Source organism: Chrysochloris asiatica, unplaced genomic scaffold (assembly GCF_000296735.1).
Source record: "Chrysochloris asiatica unplaced genomic scaffold, ChrAsi1.0 scaffold00178, whole genome shotgun sequence".
In the NCBI taxonomy this organism is placed as follows: domain Eukaryota; kingdom Metazoa; phylum Chordata; class Mammalia; order Afrosoricida; family Chrysochloridae; genus Chrysochloris; species Chrysochloris asiatica.
In genome coordinates, this window is record NW_006408696.1 from 4,217,935 (window position 1) to 4,234,256 (window position 16,322).

The 16,322-nt window shown below is 46.1% G+C and overlaps 1 protein-coding gene across 1 annotated transcript in view; it reads left to right on the forward strand.

The window, feature by feature from the left end:
• Window positions 1–16,322, forward strand: part of ABCC1 (ATP-binding cassette, sub-family C (CFTR/MRP), member 1) — a 135,022-nt gene that overhangs the window by 25,101 nt on the left and 93,599 nt on the right. The window contains exons 6-7 of the mRNA XM_006871999.1: window positions 6,912–6,973; window positions 8,791–8,922. Of these exons, the coding sequence (XP_006872061.1) occupies window positions 6,912–6,973; window positions 8,791–8,922 (194 nt within the window). The remainder of the gene's footprint in view (window positions 1–6,911; window positions 6,974–8,790; window positions 8,923–16,322) is intronic.

A 16,322-nucleotide genomic window follows, 5' to 3' on the forward strand; every position in this document is an offset into this window, starting at 1 on the left:
AAAGGATATCATGTTTGGTAAGGTGGAAGGTCAGAGAAAAAGAAGAAGTCCTCCAGTGAGATGGATTGGCAAAGTGGCAGCATCAGTGGGCTCAAATGTGGCAACAATTGTGAGGTTGGCCCAGCATCAGGCAGTGTTTCGTTCTGTTGTGCATAGGGTCGCTATGAGTAGGTAGCAACTCTATGTCATGTAACAATAACAACAACAACAATCTTTATCTGGAACACGGTGGCTCCATATAATAATCACTGGACTGTGAACTTCAAGGTCTGTGGTTCGAGCCCACCAGCCACTCTGAGGGAGAAAGATGAGGCTTTATGCTCTCAAATGTTTAAAGCCTCGGAAACCCCCTATACAGGGTCACTAGGAGTCAGAACTGACTCTATGGCACTTAACAACCTTTATTATTTCTTTTCTTTTGGCGAATGTGGATTTGTTTTGATTTTTTGCTGCTGTTTTTCTATAACATGTTGATTTTGCTTCTTTCTTTTTGATATGTGTGTTTAATTCTGTAAATTGCCCTCTGAGCACTGGCTTTGTTGTGTCCCAAAGGTTTTGATATGTTATGTTTTCATTCGTGTTTGATTCTAAGAATTTTTTATTTCATTGATTATTCATGTTTTTAAAGCAGAGTGTTATTCAGTTCCTATGTATCTGATTTTTTTTCTCTTGTTCTTGTTACTGATTTATAATCTTAGAGCATTGTGAGCTGAGAAAATGCTATGTAGTATCTCGGTATTTCTGAATTTATTGAGACTTGCTCTTCAGCCTCACATATGGTCTATTCTAGAGCTCGTTCCATGTGCTCCGGGAAAGATGGTGTATTCGTTGTTGTTGGGTGGACTGCTCAGTATACATCTATTTGATCAAGTTGGTTGATTGTGCTGTTTAGATCATCTTCATATTTCTTGAGTTTCTTTGTGGTTCTGACCTTCATCAAGAGTGATGTGCTAAAATCTGCTAGTTTAACTTTCAATTCTATTAAAGTTCAAGTTCTGTTTTGGTGCTCTTTCATTGGGTGTGTAGATAATTAATAACAAAGTAACCCTTTAATCAGATACATAATGCCCTGCATTATATTACGCTGTTGTTTAAAATCTATTTAATTGGGATTAATTAATACTGCGACTCCTCTTTTTGGCTACCATTTGCTTGATACCTTTTTTTTCACCCTTCAGTTTTTAGTGTATTTTGGTCTTTATGTCTAAGGTATATGTCTTGTGGCAAGCACATTGATAGGTCATGTTTTCTTATCTGTTCTGCCACCGTATGTCTCTTTGATCCATTTGCATTTAATCAATTTACATTTCACGTGGTTATTGGTAGATACGAATTCACTGCTGTCTTTTGGTTGTGCTCTAAACATTTTTTCTTGTGGTTTCTTTGTGTACTTTTCTGTGAGGAGTTATTCTTTTGTTCATGGCTATTCTTTTCATTTTCTTCCTTGCTGCTGATTGTATGTTTACTGAGTCTTTATGATTTGCTTTACCTTTGTGAGAAGGTTTATTTATTTTTGTGGTGGTTACCCTGTACTGCGTTTCTACCTTCCTAAGTTTAAAACCATCTGTTCTATCTTTATACTGCCTAAACTTCCTCTGTGTGCAAGAAGTCCGTCCCAGTCTTCTCTTTCTGGTAACCGTGTTTTGTCTTTTTTGCCATTCTCTTTGCTGTCTGCTTCTTGGTTTGCTTATTGCCTCTCTAACCCATAGGTGGGGAACTGCCTGGACCAGGGAATGGGTACCTTCTTGGCCCCCACAGCTTTGTCCCTAGCATTTAACTGGCATGTAAATACAGACCCTCCTTAAACATTTGCTGAAGAATAAATGAGTCATTGCCAGCTGTGCCCCACACCCCTACCTCCCTTCACTTATCAGCATCTTAGCTTTGCATAGTAGTAAGATGGGGAACTGGATTTGCAATTCGATTTTTAATATCCTGACAACTCACTGTCCCTGGGGGAGTGAGCAGCCTGTGGGTTAGAAGGTGTGGCCTCTCCCCCAGAGAAAACCAGCCTACATTGAATTGTTTCTTACCCAGCCTGCAAAACACATGCCTCCACCCTCTGCAAGTTTCTTGCTGTTTTTGGTTGGAACTCTCCAGTGCTGGAGTCCTGGTGTGGTGCTGAGGGGTAATGCGCTAGACTGCAAGGTTGGTTAGAACCACAAGGTCGGTGGTTCAGGCTCACCAGCTGCTCCTTGGAAACCCTATACAGGGTCGCTATGGGTTGGAACCGACTCGATGGCACTTAACAACAACATCCTGTCCCCTAGAGCTGTTAACCCTCCTGGTGGCCCTGTGAGGTGGACTGAGCAGAAGGATTCATCACTACCATCTTCTAGGGGAGAAAACTCAGGCTTTGAGGTGAAGAGACTTGCCCAAGGTCATTCAGCTAGAAAATGGTGCTATTTAGAGCTAGGAGTTACTCAGGTTCTTTTGGCTCCCCAGTCTGGACTTACTTTGTTTTAGGTCCTGAAATTATAGACTCGTGGACCAGTTGCATCTTGATTTACTGGCAATTACTAAAACTAAGGAACTCTAGTAGCGTGGTTACCAATCGGGCTGTGAACTGCAAGGTCAGCAGTTCGACACTACCAGCTGTTCCGTGGGAGAAAGATGAGGCTTTCTGCTCCCGTAAAGATTTCCAGCCTCAGAAACCCTGTACAGGGTCGCTATGAGTTGGAACCGACTCCACAGCACTTAACAACAACTAAAACTATGCAGTGCCAGCCACCCCACTCCCCCGGAGTGTGTTTGAATTGGTCTGAACTGGGCCTTGGCACCTACATTTTAACAAGTTCCCGTGGACATGCTGATAGACAGGCAGATCTGGCCAGCTCCCTAACTCTCTTGGCCTTTGGTCATGGAAAGGTTGAGTGGAACCTGTTCAGGTGGAGCCTGGGTATTTGTAGCCCTGGCTGTGTGTGTGAGTCACTGGGGGAGACTTTTATTCAGGCTTTTCCAGTGGAAACTTTCAAACGTGTACAAAAGTAGATGACATAATAGTGTAATGAGCTGCTTTGTACCCTTTTCCTTGAGAGGCATGTGTAAATACTTCACCTCTGAAAGATGAGTGTTTTCGTGTGTTTTGTATGTGTTTGTTTTGAAATCATTTGACTCACAAGAAATTGCAAGCATAGTACAAAAGATCTTTATGCACCCCTCACCCGGTTTCTCCCAATGATCATACCTGAATGATAAGAATTACCAAAAAAACCCCACAAACAATGCCTTGTAGTATGTCTAAACACGGTAATGGTGATTTCCTCAGTGCCTTCTAATGTCCCAGTCATCCTGATAACGTCACTGTGAAGAGTGGCACATTCCTGCCTGACATTCCTTTCCTCTTTGGTAGCTGCAGTACTTCTAGGAAAGGTGGGGAAAATGGTTGTTTTTTTTTTCCCCCTCCTTTTTCAAAATAATTGAGTTGGTCCATTAGCCAGCGGCCACAGTGTTTTTCTTTTTCAATTTAGAATCAACACAAACATAACAAATTTTAACAGATGTGCTAGAGCCCTAGTGGCACAGTGGGTTAAGTGTTGGCTTGCTAACTGCAGGGTCGGTGATTCAAACCTGCCAGCCGCTCCCATAAGACTGCTTCCATAAAGATGTCCAGTCTCAGAAACCCTATGGAGCAGTTTCACTGTGCCCTCCAGGGTCGCTGTGAGTTGAAACAGACTGTCTGGTAGTGGGGTTGGATTTGGAATTGTTTCAGCACGTTGCATTTGCTACCCATATCGAAGCTCAAATTGTCTGTCTCTTTTTTTGGCTCCTGGGACCTCTTCTGGTTGCTTCTGAGGCCTTTTTACCATAACTCTACTCATCCTTTGTTCCTTTGCTGTTGGATGTGGCCAGAAGTTCTAGGCTTGTTTTGTACATTGCCTACCTCCCTCAGTTTGGGTGTTAAAATAAAACAATAATGACAAAACTCATGCCCTGGTCCCACCTGAAACCAGGTGCCTCAGAATGAATGGGGGCGAGGCCTGGATCTGAGGTGTTTCAAAAGCATGCCCAGCCTGGGTGAAACCACTTAATCAGAGTGTGCTTTCTTATCAGGCTTCCTAACAGGCATAATGCTCAGTGTCTGCGCTTCATGGTGTCCTTGTGGGTCAGAATTGGCATGAATCCAATCCCTTAAACATGGAGATTAAGTCATTCTCTACGTTCTAGTCTGCATCACTCTGATGCCAGCTACCCACGGGGCGCATTCTCTCCCCAACCCTAGCCACTGGAGCGGAGCGAGGGCAGATTGCAGAGGTTAGGAGAACTTCAGAATGCCGTTAGGTTGAGTCTGACTCAGCGATCCTGTATCGGGTGTCTGAGGTTGTCGGTCTTTATAGGAGCAGAAAGCGCCTCATCTTTCTTGGGGTTAGCAGTCCAGTGCTTATTCTGCAGTACCACCAGGGTTCCTTAGATTGCTGAGTTGTTGTTAAAGGCTGTCAAGTTGGTTCCGACTCATAACGACCCTGTATAGGGTTCCAAGGAGCGGTTGGTGAGTCTGACCTTGTGGTTAGCAGTTCAGTGCTTATCCTACAGTGCCACACCAGTCTTAATATACCAGCCACAGGTTGGGAGTTCACGCTAGTGAGGTCTGAAAAGGTTTCTAATACAAAGGTGGCATGCCATCTTCCCATCACCAACCAGGAAGCTCTGTAATGTAAGCCTTAGTGTTTGACCTTTGATTGGTCAGTCCTGCATGGTGGATCATGGCTTCATGGGTTAAGCATTGGGCTGCTGACCACAACAAGATCGCCAGTTCAAACCCACCAGCCTCTCTTTGGGAGAAAAATGAGGCTTTCTGCTCCCATAAAGATTTTCAGCCTCAGAAATCCTAAGGAACTGTTCTATTCTGTCCTTCAGGGTCACTCGCTCTGAGGCAGAACCAACTTCATGCCTATAGGTTTGGTTTTTTGTTTTGGAGCCTGGTTGGAATTATTCTCCCACGTAAGTCCTTCAGGGTTTGGCTAGTCCCCACAAATCCTCAGGTAATTGCCTGGAAGCACCAAACCAAGGCACCCCAATAACTCCTGGGGTTATTTTTCTGGAGTCAAGGACAAAGGCTGCTTTTTAGTTAAGGTGAAACTTGTTCCTTGATTCCACCTCTTCACTGAAGCTTGTGTTTCAGAATGTAGGCCTGGATTTCCCAGGATTCAAAGCTGCCTCTTGTGTGTGAGTCCACGGCTCCACTGACGTCCCCTTCCTTGTATGCCTGCTGTTGAGCTAGGAGTTATCTTTGTGCCTCTAGGAGGAGAGGGTCTTTGAACCTTAATTGGAATCTGCCTGTGATTTCCCAGTGTTCTTAGGATAAAGACCACAATTCCTCACATGGTCTCCAGTGTCAACTGCATGGGTTCCTGGAATAGGCCATGCTTCCTTCGCCCACAGGGCCTTTGCACACACTGCTCTCTGTGCTGGAACCACTGTGCCCCACGTCTTCATTGAATTGTCCTCTACTCACCCTTCAGATGCCCACTTGGACGTTTTTCTCAGGGAAGCCATCCCTATCCCAGATAAACTAAATCGGGTCCCACCCGCTTATGTGGTGCCATTGGTAATAGGAGGTTAAATCAAAAGGTATTGAAACAAAATCATGGAAACCTTTATTCAGCAAAAATAGAAAATGTAAAGCCATTGTTTGCTGACCTGTCTTCAGCTGTCCTCTTGTCTCTGGACGGTGCCTTGAATACACTGACGTTAAGTGTCATTATCGATAGGTAGGAATTGATTGCAGTCATTTTTGTTGTTGGCGGTGGTCGATTTTTGTGGTGCTGTTGGTTTCTTTGTTGCGTATGCTTTCTGTGCTGAGTTCATTTTTCGTGTGCTTTTTCTTGTCAATTTCTAATTTTGGACCTTTTGTGTGAAGTCATCCTAATGAGACTTAGACAAGTGTTTTACTGACAGAACCTGTTTGAAGCCACGCATAATTACGGAGGCATGTTTGACCACATTTTGTTTGAGATAAACCTGTGTGTGTATGAGCTGCAGTCTTAGTAACATTCCTTTTGACTCACCTTGTGTTTGCTTCCCTGCAGGGCACACATCCAGGCACAGTTTCACATTTATTTATGTGTCATTTCATTAATGTCTGTTTCTGGAACTTGTTTGAGGCTCACATTCACCACGTTCTGGCTTGGGCAAATAACTTCACTTCTCTGTTCCTCAGTTTCCCAAAATGGGGATGCAGTTATTACCTACTCTTAAGGTGGTTGTGGAATCCTGGTGTGGCACTGTAGGGTAAGCACTGAACTGCTAACTGTAGGCTGGTGGTTCAAACCCACAGCTGCTCCTCAGAAATCCTGTATACGTGGCCATTGTGAATCAGAAGTGACTTGATGGCACTCAACAACAAGGTGATTGTGGGAGTCCTTGGGTAGTACAAATGGTTAACACCCTAGGTTACTAACTGAAAGTTTTGTTTGTTGTTGTTGTGTGCTGTCGAGTCAGTTCCAACTCATAGCCACCCTGTATAGGGTTTCTGAGGAGTGCCTGTTGTGTTTGAACCACTGACCTTGCAGTTCAAACTGACTTTGAGGGCAAGTACTTATCTTACAGTGCCACACCAGGACTCCAACACATTTCTTAAGAAAGGTTTGTTGATCTCCTTCTGGAAAATCAGCCATTGAAAACTCTGTAGAGCACAGTTCTACTCTGACCCACGTGGGGTGGCCCTGAACCTGAGTTGACTCTTATCAGCTGGTCTTGAGGATTAAAGGTAAAGAATTTGGAACAGAGCAAGTTAGCAGAGAGCATCAGCAGCAAACAGTGTTAGTGTTTCCGCAGCAGACCACAAACAGTGTTAGTGTTTCCGCAGCAGAACACAGTAGTGGGCTGCTGACTCGCTGTAGAGCTTTGGTGTAGATGGACAATTAACTCATTCATTTAGCTTGTCTCTTCCACCTTTTTCTCTCTGCCAGAATCCCTGCCCGGAATCCGGTGCCTCGTTCCTTTCTAGGATCACCTTCTGGTGGATCACAGGGTAAGTATGGCCCCACCAGCTCCCCCTTGTACTCCTTTGTGCTAGAGCTTGAACTTGAGCGTGATGAATACAAACACCATGAAAGATTTGAAGCTCTGCACCTGGTTCTGGGCAGCAGTTATAAGATGTTACTGCTCTTGGCTTCATTTCACATTTGCTTTTTGTTGTTTTTAATTAGAAACAATTATTGGCACAGTTTCTTTACCTCCTCTCTAAAATAATAATACATGCAGACCACAGGAAATGTGTCTCGAGAAACAGGCATAGAACAGCTACAGAAATCCCCGAGGCAACCACTGCCAACATTTTAATATGTTTTCTTCTCCTCCTCCTTGTTGTTTTTAAGTGCCATCGAGTCGGTTCTGACTCATAGCCACCCTGTAGAGGGTTTCTGAGGCTTTTTAGCAACATCTTTATCTAATATATTGTCAGAGTCTTATAGGACACTATTGGACTCCTTTGTTTCTTACAAGGATCTCTGGTTAAGTGCTCAGCTGCTAACCAAAAGGTTGGCTAATCAAAAGGTTGGCAGTTCAAGGTCACCAGCTGCTCCTTGGAGCAGCAGTCAAGAAAGCAGACGACGTATTGCATTAGGCAAATCTGCTGCACAAGACCTTTTTTAAAAGTGTTGAAGAGCAAAGATACCAGTTTGAGGACTGAGGTGCGCCTGACCCAAGCCATGATATTTTCAGTAACCTCATATGCATGTGAAAGCTGGACAGTGAATAAGGAAGACCGTAGAAGAACTGATGCTTTTGAGTTACGGTGTTGGAGGAGAATATTGAAAGGGCCATGGGCTGCCAAAAGAACCAATAAATCTGTTTTGGAAGAAGTGCATGCAGCCAGAGTGTTACTTGGAGGCCAAGATGGCCAAACTTCGTCTCTCATACTTCGAACATATTGACAGGAGGGACCAGTTGCTGGAGAAGGATATCATGTTTGGTAAGGTGGAGGGTCAGAGAAAAAGAGGAAGATCTCCAATGAGATGGATTGGCCAAGTGGCATCATCGATGGACTCAAGCGTGGCAAAATAGTGAAGTTGGCCCAGGATTGGACAGTGTTTCGTTCTGCTGTGCATAAATAAGGTCGCTATGAGTCAGTACCGACTTGATAGCACCTAACAACAATGTCCACCCAAAGGAGCTCTTGTAGCGTAGTGGTTATGAGTCGGGCTGCCAACCTGCAGGTCTGCAGTTCGAAACTACTAGCAGTTCCACGGAAGAAAGAAGAGGCTTTCTGCTCCCGTAAAGATTTAGAGCCTCGGAAACCCTGTACAGGGTGGCTGTGAGTCAGAACCAACTCCACAGCACATAACAACAACAATAACAAATGTCCACCACCCAGGGAGCTCTGGTAGTGCTGTAGAATTAGCACTGGGCTGCTAACCACAACAAGGCCAGCGGTTCAAACCCATCAGCCACTCCTTGGAAACGCTATACAAGGTTGAGATGAGTCAAATCTGACTTAACAGCACTTAACAACAACAGTGTCCATCCAAGGAGCCCTGGTGATGCATTGATTAAGTGCTCGGTTGCTAACTGAAAGGTTGATGCTTCAGACCTGCCACCCGCTCCACAGGAGACAGATGTGGCCTTCTGTACCTGGACAATGGCAGCCTTGGAGAGCCTATGGGACAATCTAGTCTGTTCTCTAGGGTCGCTGTGCGTCGGAATAGACGGACGGCAGTGGGCTTGGTTTAGATGCCCACCATATTGTTTTCCCGATTGTCTTGGCTAACTGCCATGGGGGTTGAATATGGCATCCTTGTCTTCTCCCAGACACTCACTGCCTCTCTTCTCCTCTCCTCTTGGCCACAGGTTGATGGTGCAGGGTTACCGCCAGCCTCTGGAAAGCACTGACCTCTGGTCCCTGAATCAGGAGGACACCTCAGAAGAGGTCGTACCTGTTCTGGTGAAGAACTGGAAGAAGGAGTGTGCCAAAACTAGAAAGTAAGTGTGTGTTCCTTCCTCTGGGGAGCCCGGCACACTCTCTCGGACACACTGACTACATCCTTCCTGCCCCGTGACCTAGAACAGTGGATGATGCCCTTAGCAGCCTTGCTGTCCTGGGCAAGTTGCTTCTCATCTCCTGGCCACATTGCACATCTGTACAGTGGGGTTGAACGTTACATGTGAAGGGTGGTAGATGGGGTGCTGAGAAAGCCTTCTCTAGTCAGACTCTCTTCCACATCTCTCCCTGAGCATCCGTCCTGTGAGACCCTGCTGTCTCGAGGCAAGTGTGCAGTAAGTTAACAAATGACTGACTGTTTTCTTCATAAAGTGTTTAGTCAGAGGAGCACCAGCCAGGGGCAGTATGTCTGTCCTGGAGTTCAAACTGTCGCGGCCATATATGTGGCAGCCACCTCACATACAGGCTTTCCCCTAACAAACCACGCTCCATCAGTTCTGAGACCTTGCCAGTTAGTTATAAGGCGCATTATAAGAAAGAAACATGCTGCCCGTGAAAGTAGGATGTGTCAATGACTTCAGACATGTCCTGATTCTGGAGCAGCTAGAATGCAAGAGGAGTGCCGCACAGACAGTGGGCTGTCATGGTTAAGCTCGGTGGTGTTCTCTTTAGCGCTTGCTACGTGGAAGGACTGTGTTTCACCTTGCCAGAGCCGGGTGATGGTGGGGCCTGCATTATATAAAGAAATGGCACGGGGGCGGTATCTGACCTCCTTTAACTTCACAAGAATGAAGAATCACCATCAGCATCCATCCAAGACCTCCACCCTCCAACCTTTTCACCACTTCTGACACCTGCTCACCACACTCTCTACTTCTCCTCTTAACAGTTGGTTGCAGTGGCCACCCACAATTCACATGTAATACGATGCTGGGGTTTAATAAGGAAGTAAGTGGCTACAGTTCTTTGGTCAGGACAACAGTTCCTCAGCTGCGCTCCCTCAGGCCCTCTCTTAGCCGGTTAGCTCTTCTGATAATTGCCCGGAGGTGCTCCATTCTCCCAGTGAGGCTCTGCCCAAAGCCGTTCAGCTTTCTCACTTTTTTGGCTGGGAAACCCCCAGCTCTGTCTCCTGCCAGTTTTACTGGTTCGGCTGTCTGCCTCTGCTGCCACTGCTTCTCACCACCTGTCACCCGTGTCTGCTGTCACACCTCTGTCTTGTATCCTCAGTTGAGGAGGTTCAACACAGAATTGCAGGACCCATTCCACTCCTGGCTCTTTTTCCTTCATGGGGGTGAGATAGCTCCCCTCTGTCTCTGGGATGGCTCCTCTGGGAAGCTTAGTGAGATGGCCAACCTAAGCATTCCTCTTGTTAGGGTTTCATAAATGTCATTTGCATGTTCCCACTCCATAAGGATGCCGCGTATCTTATTTACATTATTAATAAGCTGTACAGTCCCCTGGTGAACCACAAACATCTCGCTTTCTCAGAGTCTCACCCAGTCCTTTGGTGGGAGTTACAAAGACTGGCTAGAAGGGTCTTGTCATTGCTCTTCTGTACCTTGGGTGTTTGGTTCTCTACAGATGTTACAGGTGTTTGGTAATGTCTAAGAGGTTTTAGTAATTTTGTCCCCTGTATGCTTCATCACCATGAGTCCTGAAGTGATGCTGCAAGATAATGTGCTGGACTGCAAGATCAGATTGAACCACCAGCCCCTCCTCAGAAACTCTAGACAGGGTCGTTCTGAGTCAGAACTGACTTGGCGCCAGACAGCACTTACCAACAACAACATGCTCCACCACAGGGAATGCACGCTAGCTTCTTAGGAAACACACTTGACTAAGAACCACAAGGTCAGTGGTTGGAACCCACCAGCTGCTCATCGAGAGAGAGATGAGGCTTTCTGCTCCCACAAAAATTTAAAACCCTGTGCAGTGTTGCTATGAGTCATGGCTGACTCAGCATTACTTAGCAACAAAATTCATGGATATCTGTGCAACCAGATGTAAGCAGATCACCAGGCTTTTATTCTGTGGTGCTGCAGGGTGGGTTGAACCGCCAACCTTTGGGTTGGTGGTCAGGTGCCAACTGTTTGTATCACCCAGGGACCCCAAACAAAGGAAGTGGGTGGAAATTTGGGACAACCATGAGGCTGGCCACCAGGACCTCAGCAGTGGAACTTGTGACTATTTTGGGTGGCCATGGTGACAGGATAGTATGACTCTTGGAAGACTAGAGCTTAGACCCCTGTGCTGAGCGTGTGCTCACCCAGCACTGGCAGAGTCTGGTGGATATGACCCAGTTGGAGGACCTTGGCTTCCTGACTCCCTGCAGCCTGGCCTGCCGCGGCCTTCACAATGAGAAGGTGACATTTTCATTCTGGGTTTTGCCATTCCTCTTTATCCATGCCTAGCCGCCCGCTCAGGGCCTCTGTTCTTCCCTCGGCAGGTGGCACAGCACAAGTGATACCACCCTGGTGTGCTCTGGAGGTTCCCTGGTGGTCTCATGTGGGACCTGAGTTCCATTTTACAGAGGACCCCTGGACTGCCCCAGGGTGGGAGTGGGAGCAAGAGGAGCAGGGCTGTGAGTAAATTCCTTGATCTTTCTCGGAGTTTACTTCTCTGACCTCAGAGAGCTTCCTGAGAGCAATCTGATAAGCTGGGCTGTTCGTCCTGGGTAAATCCGGGCGGGTACTTGTGGTTATGTTGGCTCAGCTGGGCATGGCACCAGGTTGAGTACTTCCATCTCATCTGGGAGCTGACTTGCTGGGCTAGAAAGTGGGCCAGTTCTGTTCTTACCTCCATCATTACTGATTCTTAGCTTGCGCTTGGTGGCCATGGGACATTACAGACACGAGATGATTCACTGCCAGAGGCAGGTACAGACTCCAAACCTGGGTCTGTATCCACCGGGGCAAGGGGAAGCCTGTTCTAGCTTGGTGGGATCACTGGCACACAGCCAGAGACAGGAGCATGCCCATGCTGGCCATGAGCTGGTGGGTGTACCACGCCCTGGGAGGAAGAGGCCCTTCTTTTCACTGCTGAGCCACTTGCCCACCACATTTGGCCTTTAAAACCCAGTGCCTTATTGCTTAGTGTTAAACGGTTGTTTTTTAAAATCATATATTAAAAATTGTGGTAAAATATATACAACAAGAAGTTTGCCATTTTTACTATGATGTCATTGACCACATTGCCCACGCTGAGCCGGTACAATCCATAACCATGTCATTTGTCACACACAGCTGTCCCTTTAGCACTCATTCCCGTTCCCTTGGTCCCCCAGTCAGTGTTAAACTGTTGAGTTTAACACAAACTGATGTTGAGTTTAGCACAATGAAATGGAAACTTGTCTTCAGCTCACGGTCACCGGGAGGTGAAAGCCACACTGGGCGGCCTTGGCCTATGCCTCCTGCTTGCGTGAATGAAGATGGGCAGCTGCTCGGGAAAACAGTTTGGCAGTTTCTTAAAAAAGTGAAACATACCATCTGTACATCCCAGCCAATGAAATCCAAGAGAAGAAAGCCTTTCATTACACAAAGACATAGACGGCACACAGATGTTCATAGCAGCTTTCTTAGTAACAGCCCAGATACCCATCTGTTAACAAGTGGCTGATGCACAAACTGTTGCGCATCCACATAACAGAATGCTTCTTAGCTGAGGAAAGGAGTGAACCGCCAGGCAGAGGCTTGGTGGTGCAGTGGTGCACTGCTCGGCTGCTGACCAGAAAGGTTGATAGTTCGAACCTAGCAACTGCTCTGCAGGAGAAAGATGAGAGGCTGTCTGCTCCCATAACCCTCTGGGGGCAGTTCTACTCTGTTCTGTGATGTTTGGGTTCTTAATCAATCCATACAATAAAATGGATGAATGTCCAAATAATTAGCTGGAGTGAAAGGTGCCAGACAATCTGGAGTATTTACTAAGTGGGAACCATATGTATGTAAGTGTAGAAAAGGGAAATGAATCTTTGGTGACAGAAATCACATCAGGGAGGTCAATGAAGGCTGGAAAGGGAGAAGTGACCAGGCACGAGGGGACTTCTGGTGACTTGGCTGGGTTCGTGTGCTGTGATTGTGGTATTGGCCTATGGGAAGATGTTTACTGCTGTCCAGTAGGGTTTCCGTGAATCAGTTGGTAGGTTTAAACTACCAGCCTTGCAGTCAGCAGTCCAGTGCTTATCGTACAGCGCCACACCAGGACTAGTCATAGATCAAAACTCATCCGTGTGTACCTTTTAAGTTCATTGTACGTCGGCTATACCTCAATAAAGCTAAATTTACCAAAAAAACCTACCTTTTAAAGGAAAGGGTGACCATTTTGCTGACTTATCTCTATTTCATAAAGGAATACCAAGAGTAAAAAATAAACCAAATGAAACTTCAGAATCTACAGTTTGGGTAGTTACCTATTGTCCCTGTTGAGGCCAAGGTTTTTTAACACTTCTTTACATTGTAAAGTACTAGCTGAATACAAACAAACCACCTACCAACATATATGGAGTCCTGGTGTGGCACCATAGGATAAGCACTGGACCTCCAGGTTGGGTTGAATTGCAAAATCAATGGCTTCAGTTCACCAGCTGCTCCTTGGAAACTCTGTACGGGGTCACGCTGAGTCAGAACTGAGTCTGTGGCACTTAACACCATCATCACCACTGGCATTTATGGAGTCCTGGTGGTGCAGCGGGTTAAGTGTTGGACTGCTAACCACAAGGTCAGTGGTTTGAATCCAGCACCGGCTATGCTGAATAAAGATGAGATTGTCTGCTTTCAGAAAGGTATCCAGCTCCAGAAACTCTAGGGGTCAGTCCTCTTCTGTCTTGTCGGGTCCCTGTAAGTTGAAATTGACTCAAGCAGTGGGTTGGGTTTGGGTTTTGGTTACCAACATATAGTGTTAAGTGCTGTGAGTCGGTTCCGACTCAAAGCAATCCTGTATAGTGTTTCCAAGGAGCGGCTGGTGCATGTAAACAGCCAGCTGACCTTGCGATTCACACCTACTTTGCCATCGAGTTCTTATCCTACAGCGCCACACCAGGACTCCTACCAACATAAAAAATTTAAAACCTGTCAGTTCAATATTCAAACTAGACTTTGAGCTGAAAGGCAGTACAGTGAGGCCTAAGTATTCATGGTGATTTTGTACTGATAGTGTTTTGTTGTTGTTGTTAAGTGCCGTTGAGTCAATTCCAACCCATAGCGACCCTGTATAGGGTTTCTGAGGAGAAGCTGGTGAGCTTGAACCGCCGACTTTGCAGTTCAGACGGCTTTGCAGTCTGGTGCATTAACCCACAGTGCCACCCCAGTGTCATAGGGAACACCAAATTAGTGAATTTTAATTTCCTGGGAGATGGTTAAGGTTCCACAGATCTGTGGTCATAATATTTTTTATCAACCAGTGAATACATAATCTTGTTTCATATGTGTTCCTGTTACTGGTGTTGGTGTTGGTCTGCTGTGGAGTCAGTTCTGACTCATAGCAACCCTGTAAAGCCTTTCTGAGGCTGTAAATCTTTATGGAAATAGAAAGCGTCAGCTTTCTCTCACAGAGCAGCTGGTAGTTCTGAACTGCTGACCTTGAGCCCAGCTTGTAATCTGCTACACTATCAGGCCCTTTGCTTCTGCAGCTCAGATACCATATTTAGTGTTTGTATATTGTTGGTTTATTAATATTGAAATCATGGCCATCAGCATGATAACTCCGGCCTGAATGAGCTGACCCAACACACGCATATTCTCCGCGAGGCACGTCACATCTTTCTCGGTCATGACAACACAGGGAGTATTTCGGCATTCTGCCTGAGGCCCATTTTAAACACCATCCGAAAGCACAAAATGCAATAAACGTGGAATGAGATAAGACTGCATGTGGAAACTTGCATGTCGTTATGGACAGGTTTCAGTGGAGCCTCTAATCTAAGAAGAAGTAGGAAGAAAGGTCTGGTGATCTACCACAGAAAATCTACCATGGAAAAACCCTATGTCACAGCGGTCTGATCCGAAATTGATCACAGGGATGTTTGGGACTGGTCAGCAAACTAACACAGCCAGCCTGTGAAAAAGATGCTTGTTCATAGCATGAATGCTGAAACAAGAAGGAAGGCAGAGCATCCCCGCATCCAACCTCAGCTGGGACCACATGCAAATCCCCAGTCAGAGAACCTTAAGTTATGAGGAACAAAGAATACTTTAACAAAACAAAACTAGAACTGTTTGGAATCTTTTTCTGTTTGTAAGCGGAACATTTAAAATTCAGCCAGGGCTGTACTTTCGTGGCAAGGCTGATATCTTCTTGCTGCTCTTTCTGTGGTTTGCAGAACCGCTTTTGTATATATAATTAATCTAAAATGAGTAAAAATGTGCATTCTATTTGTGCAATCCATTTGGTGGAATTATAGCTCTTACCTGTCTTTCTGTGAGATGTAATCTGTTTCCAATGCTCAGAACACAGTTGGAAGCCTTGCAGTTTATTTAATTTAGATTTGTTTCGAGAAGCACAGTGGCTCTATAGGATAAGCATTGGACTGCGAATCACTAGGTCAGCAGTTCAAGTACCCTGACCACTCCCCAGGAGAAAGATGAGAGTCTGCTCTTTTAAAGACTGAGTCTCAGAAACCCTGTAAAGGGTCGCTATGAGTCAGAATCAACTCAACGGCACTTAACAACAATACGTCTTTTATGTTAGTAATTTTGCCTTTTCAGAAACATCTGATTTTAGATCTTTTTGTAAAAACTGACAAGCCCATAGGTAAGTGCCATGGCCTTTGTTTCAAGTTCTGATCCCTGTGGACGCTGGTATAGCCCTCCCTGACCTCTCTTCTTAGGGTCTGATTGAAGTTCTTCCAGGTCTTAGAGAAGGCTGCCTGACCTCTTTTGAAGACTCTTAGCTACAGGCCTTACTCATGCTGTACCCACTGCATGGAACGGGGCTGATTTCTTATTCTTCAAGTCTCTGTTCCAGGAAGCCTTTGGGACTGCCCCAGCCTACAACACTCCTCTCACATGGGCAGATGAGGCCATGTTTTCCTATCTTTGAAGGTGGGCGCAAATAGGGGTGGAGTCCAGTAGCAGAGGATGAGTGGCAAGTTGCTGCCTTTGTCCACTTTGAAGTCGGGACCATCCAGCAAGCGCCTCTCTCTCCAACTCCCAATTTTTTGCCATCTCTGTTTTCCCTGGTCTGGGCATACCTTCCCTGTCCAGCTTCCCTTCCGTTTCCCTGCTGGACCACTCAGTGACCCTGCTGCTTTTCCCCACACTGGGAGCTCCTTTTAGACCTGTTGTTGGCTAGATAGAGTTCTCCTAATCTTATCTCTCCTGCTGTTCGGCTCATTGCCACCTGGGCCTGAATCTCCTCCCCTCTGCCTGCCTGAGACCTCCTCTCCAGCCTTTTTGGCACCTGTGCCTGGTTGTTAACAGCAGCCCGGGGTTAGCAGCAGCCCACTTGG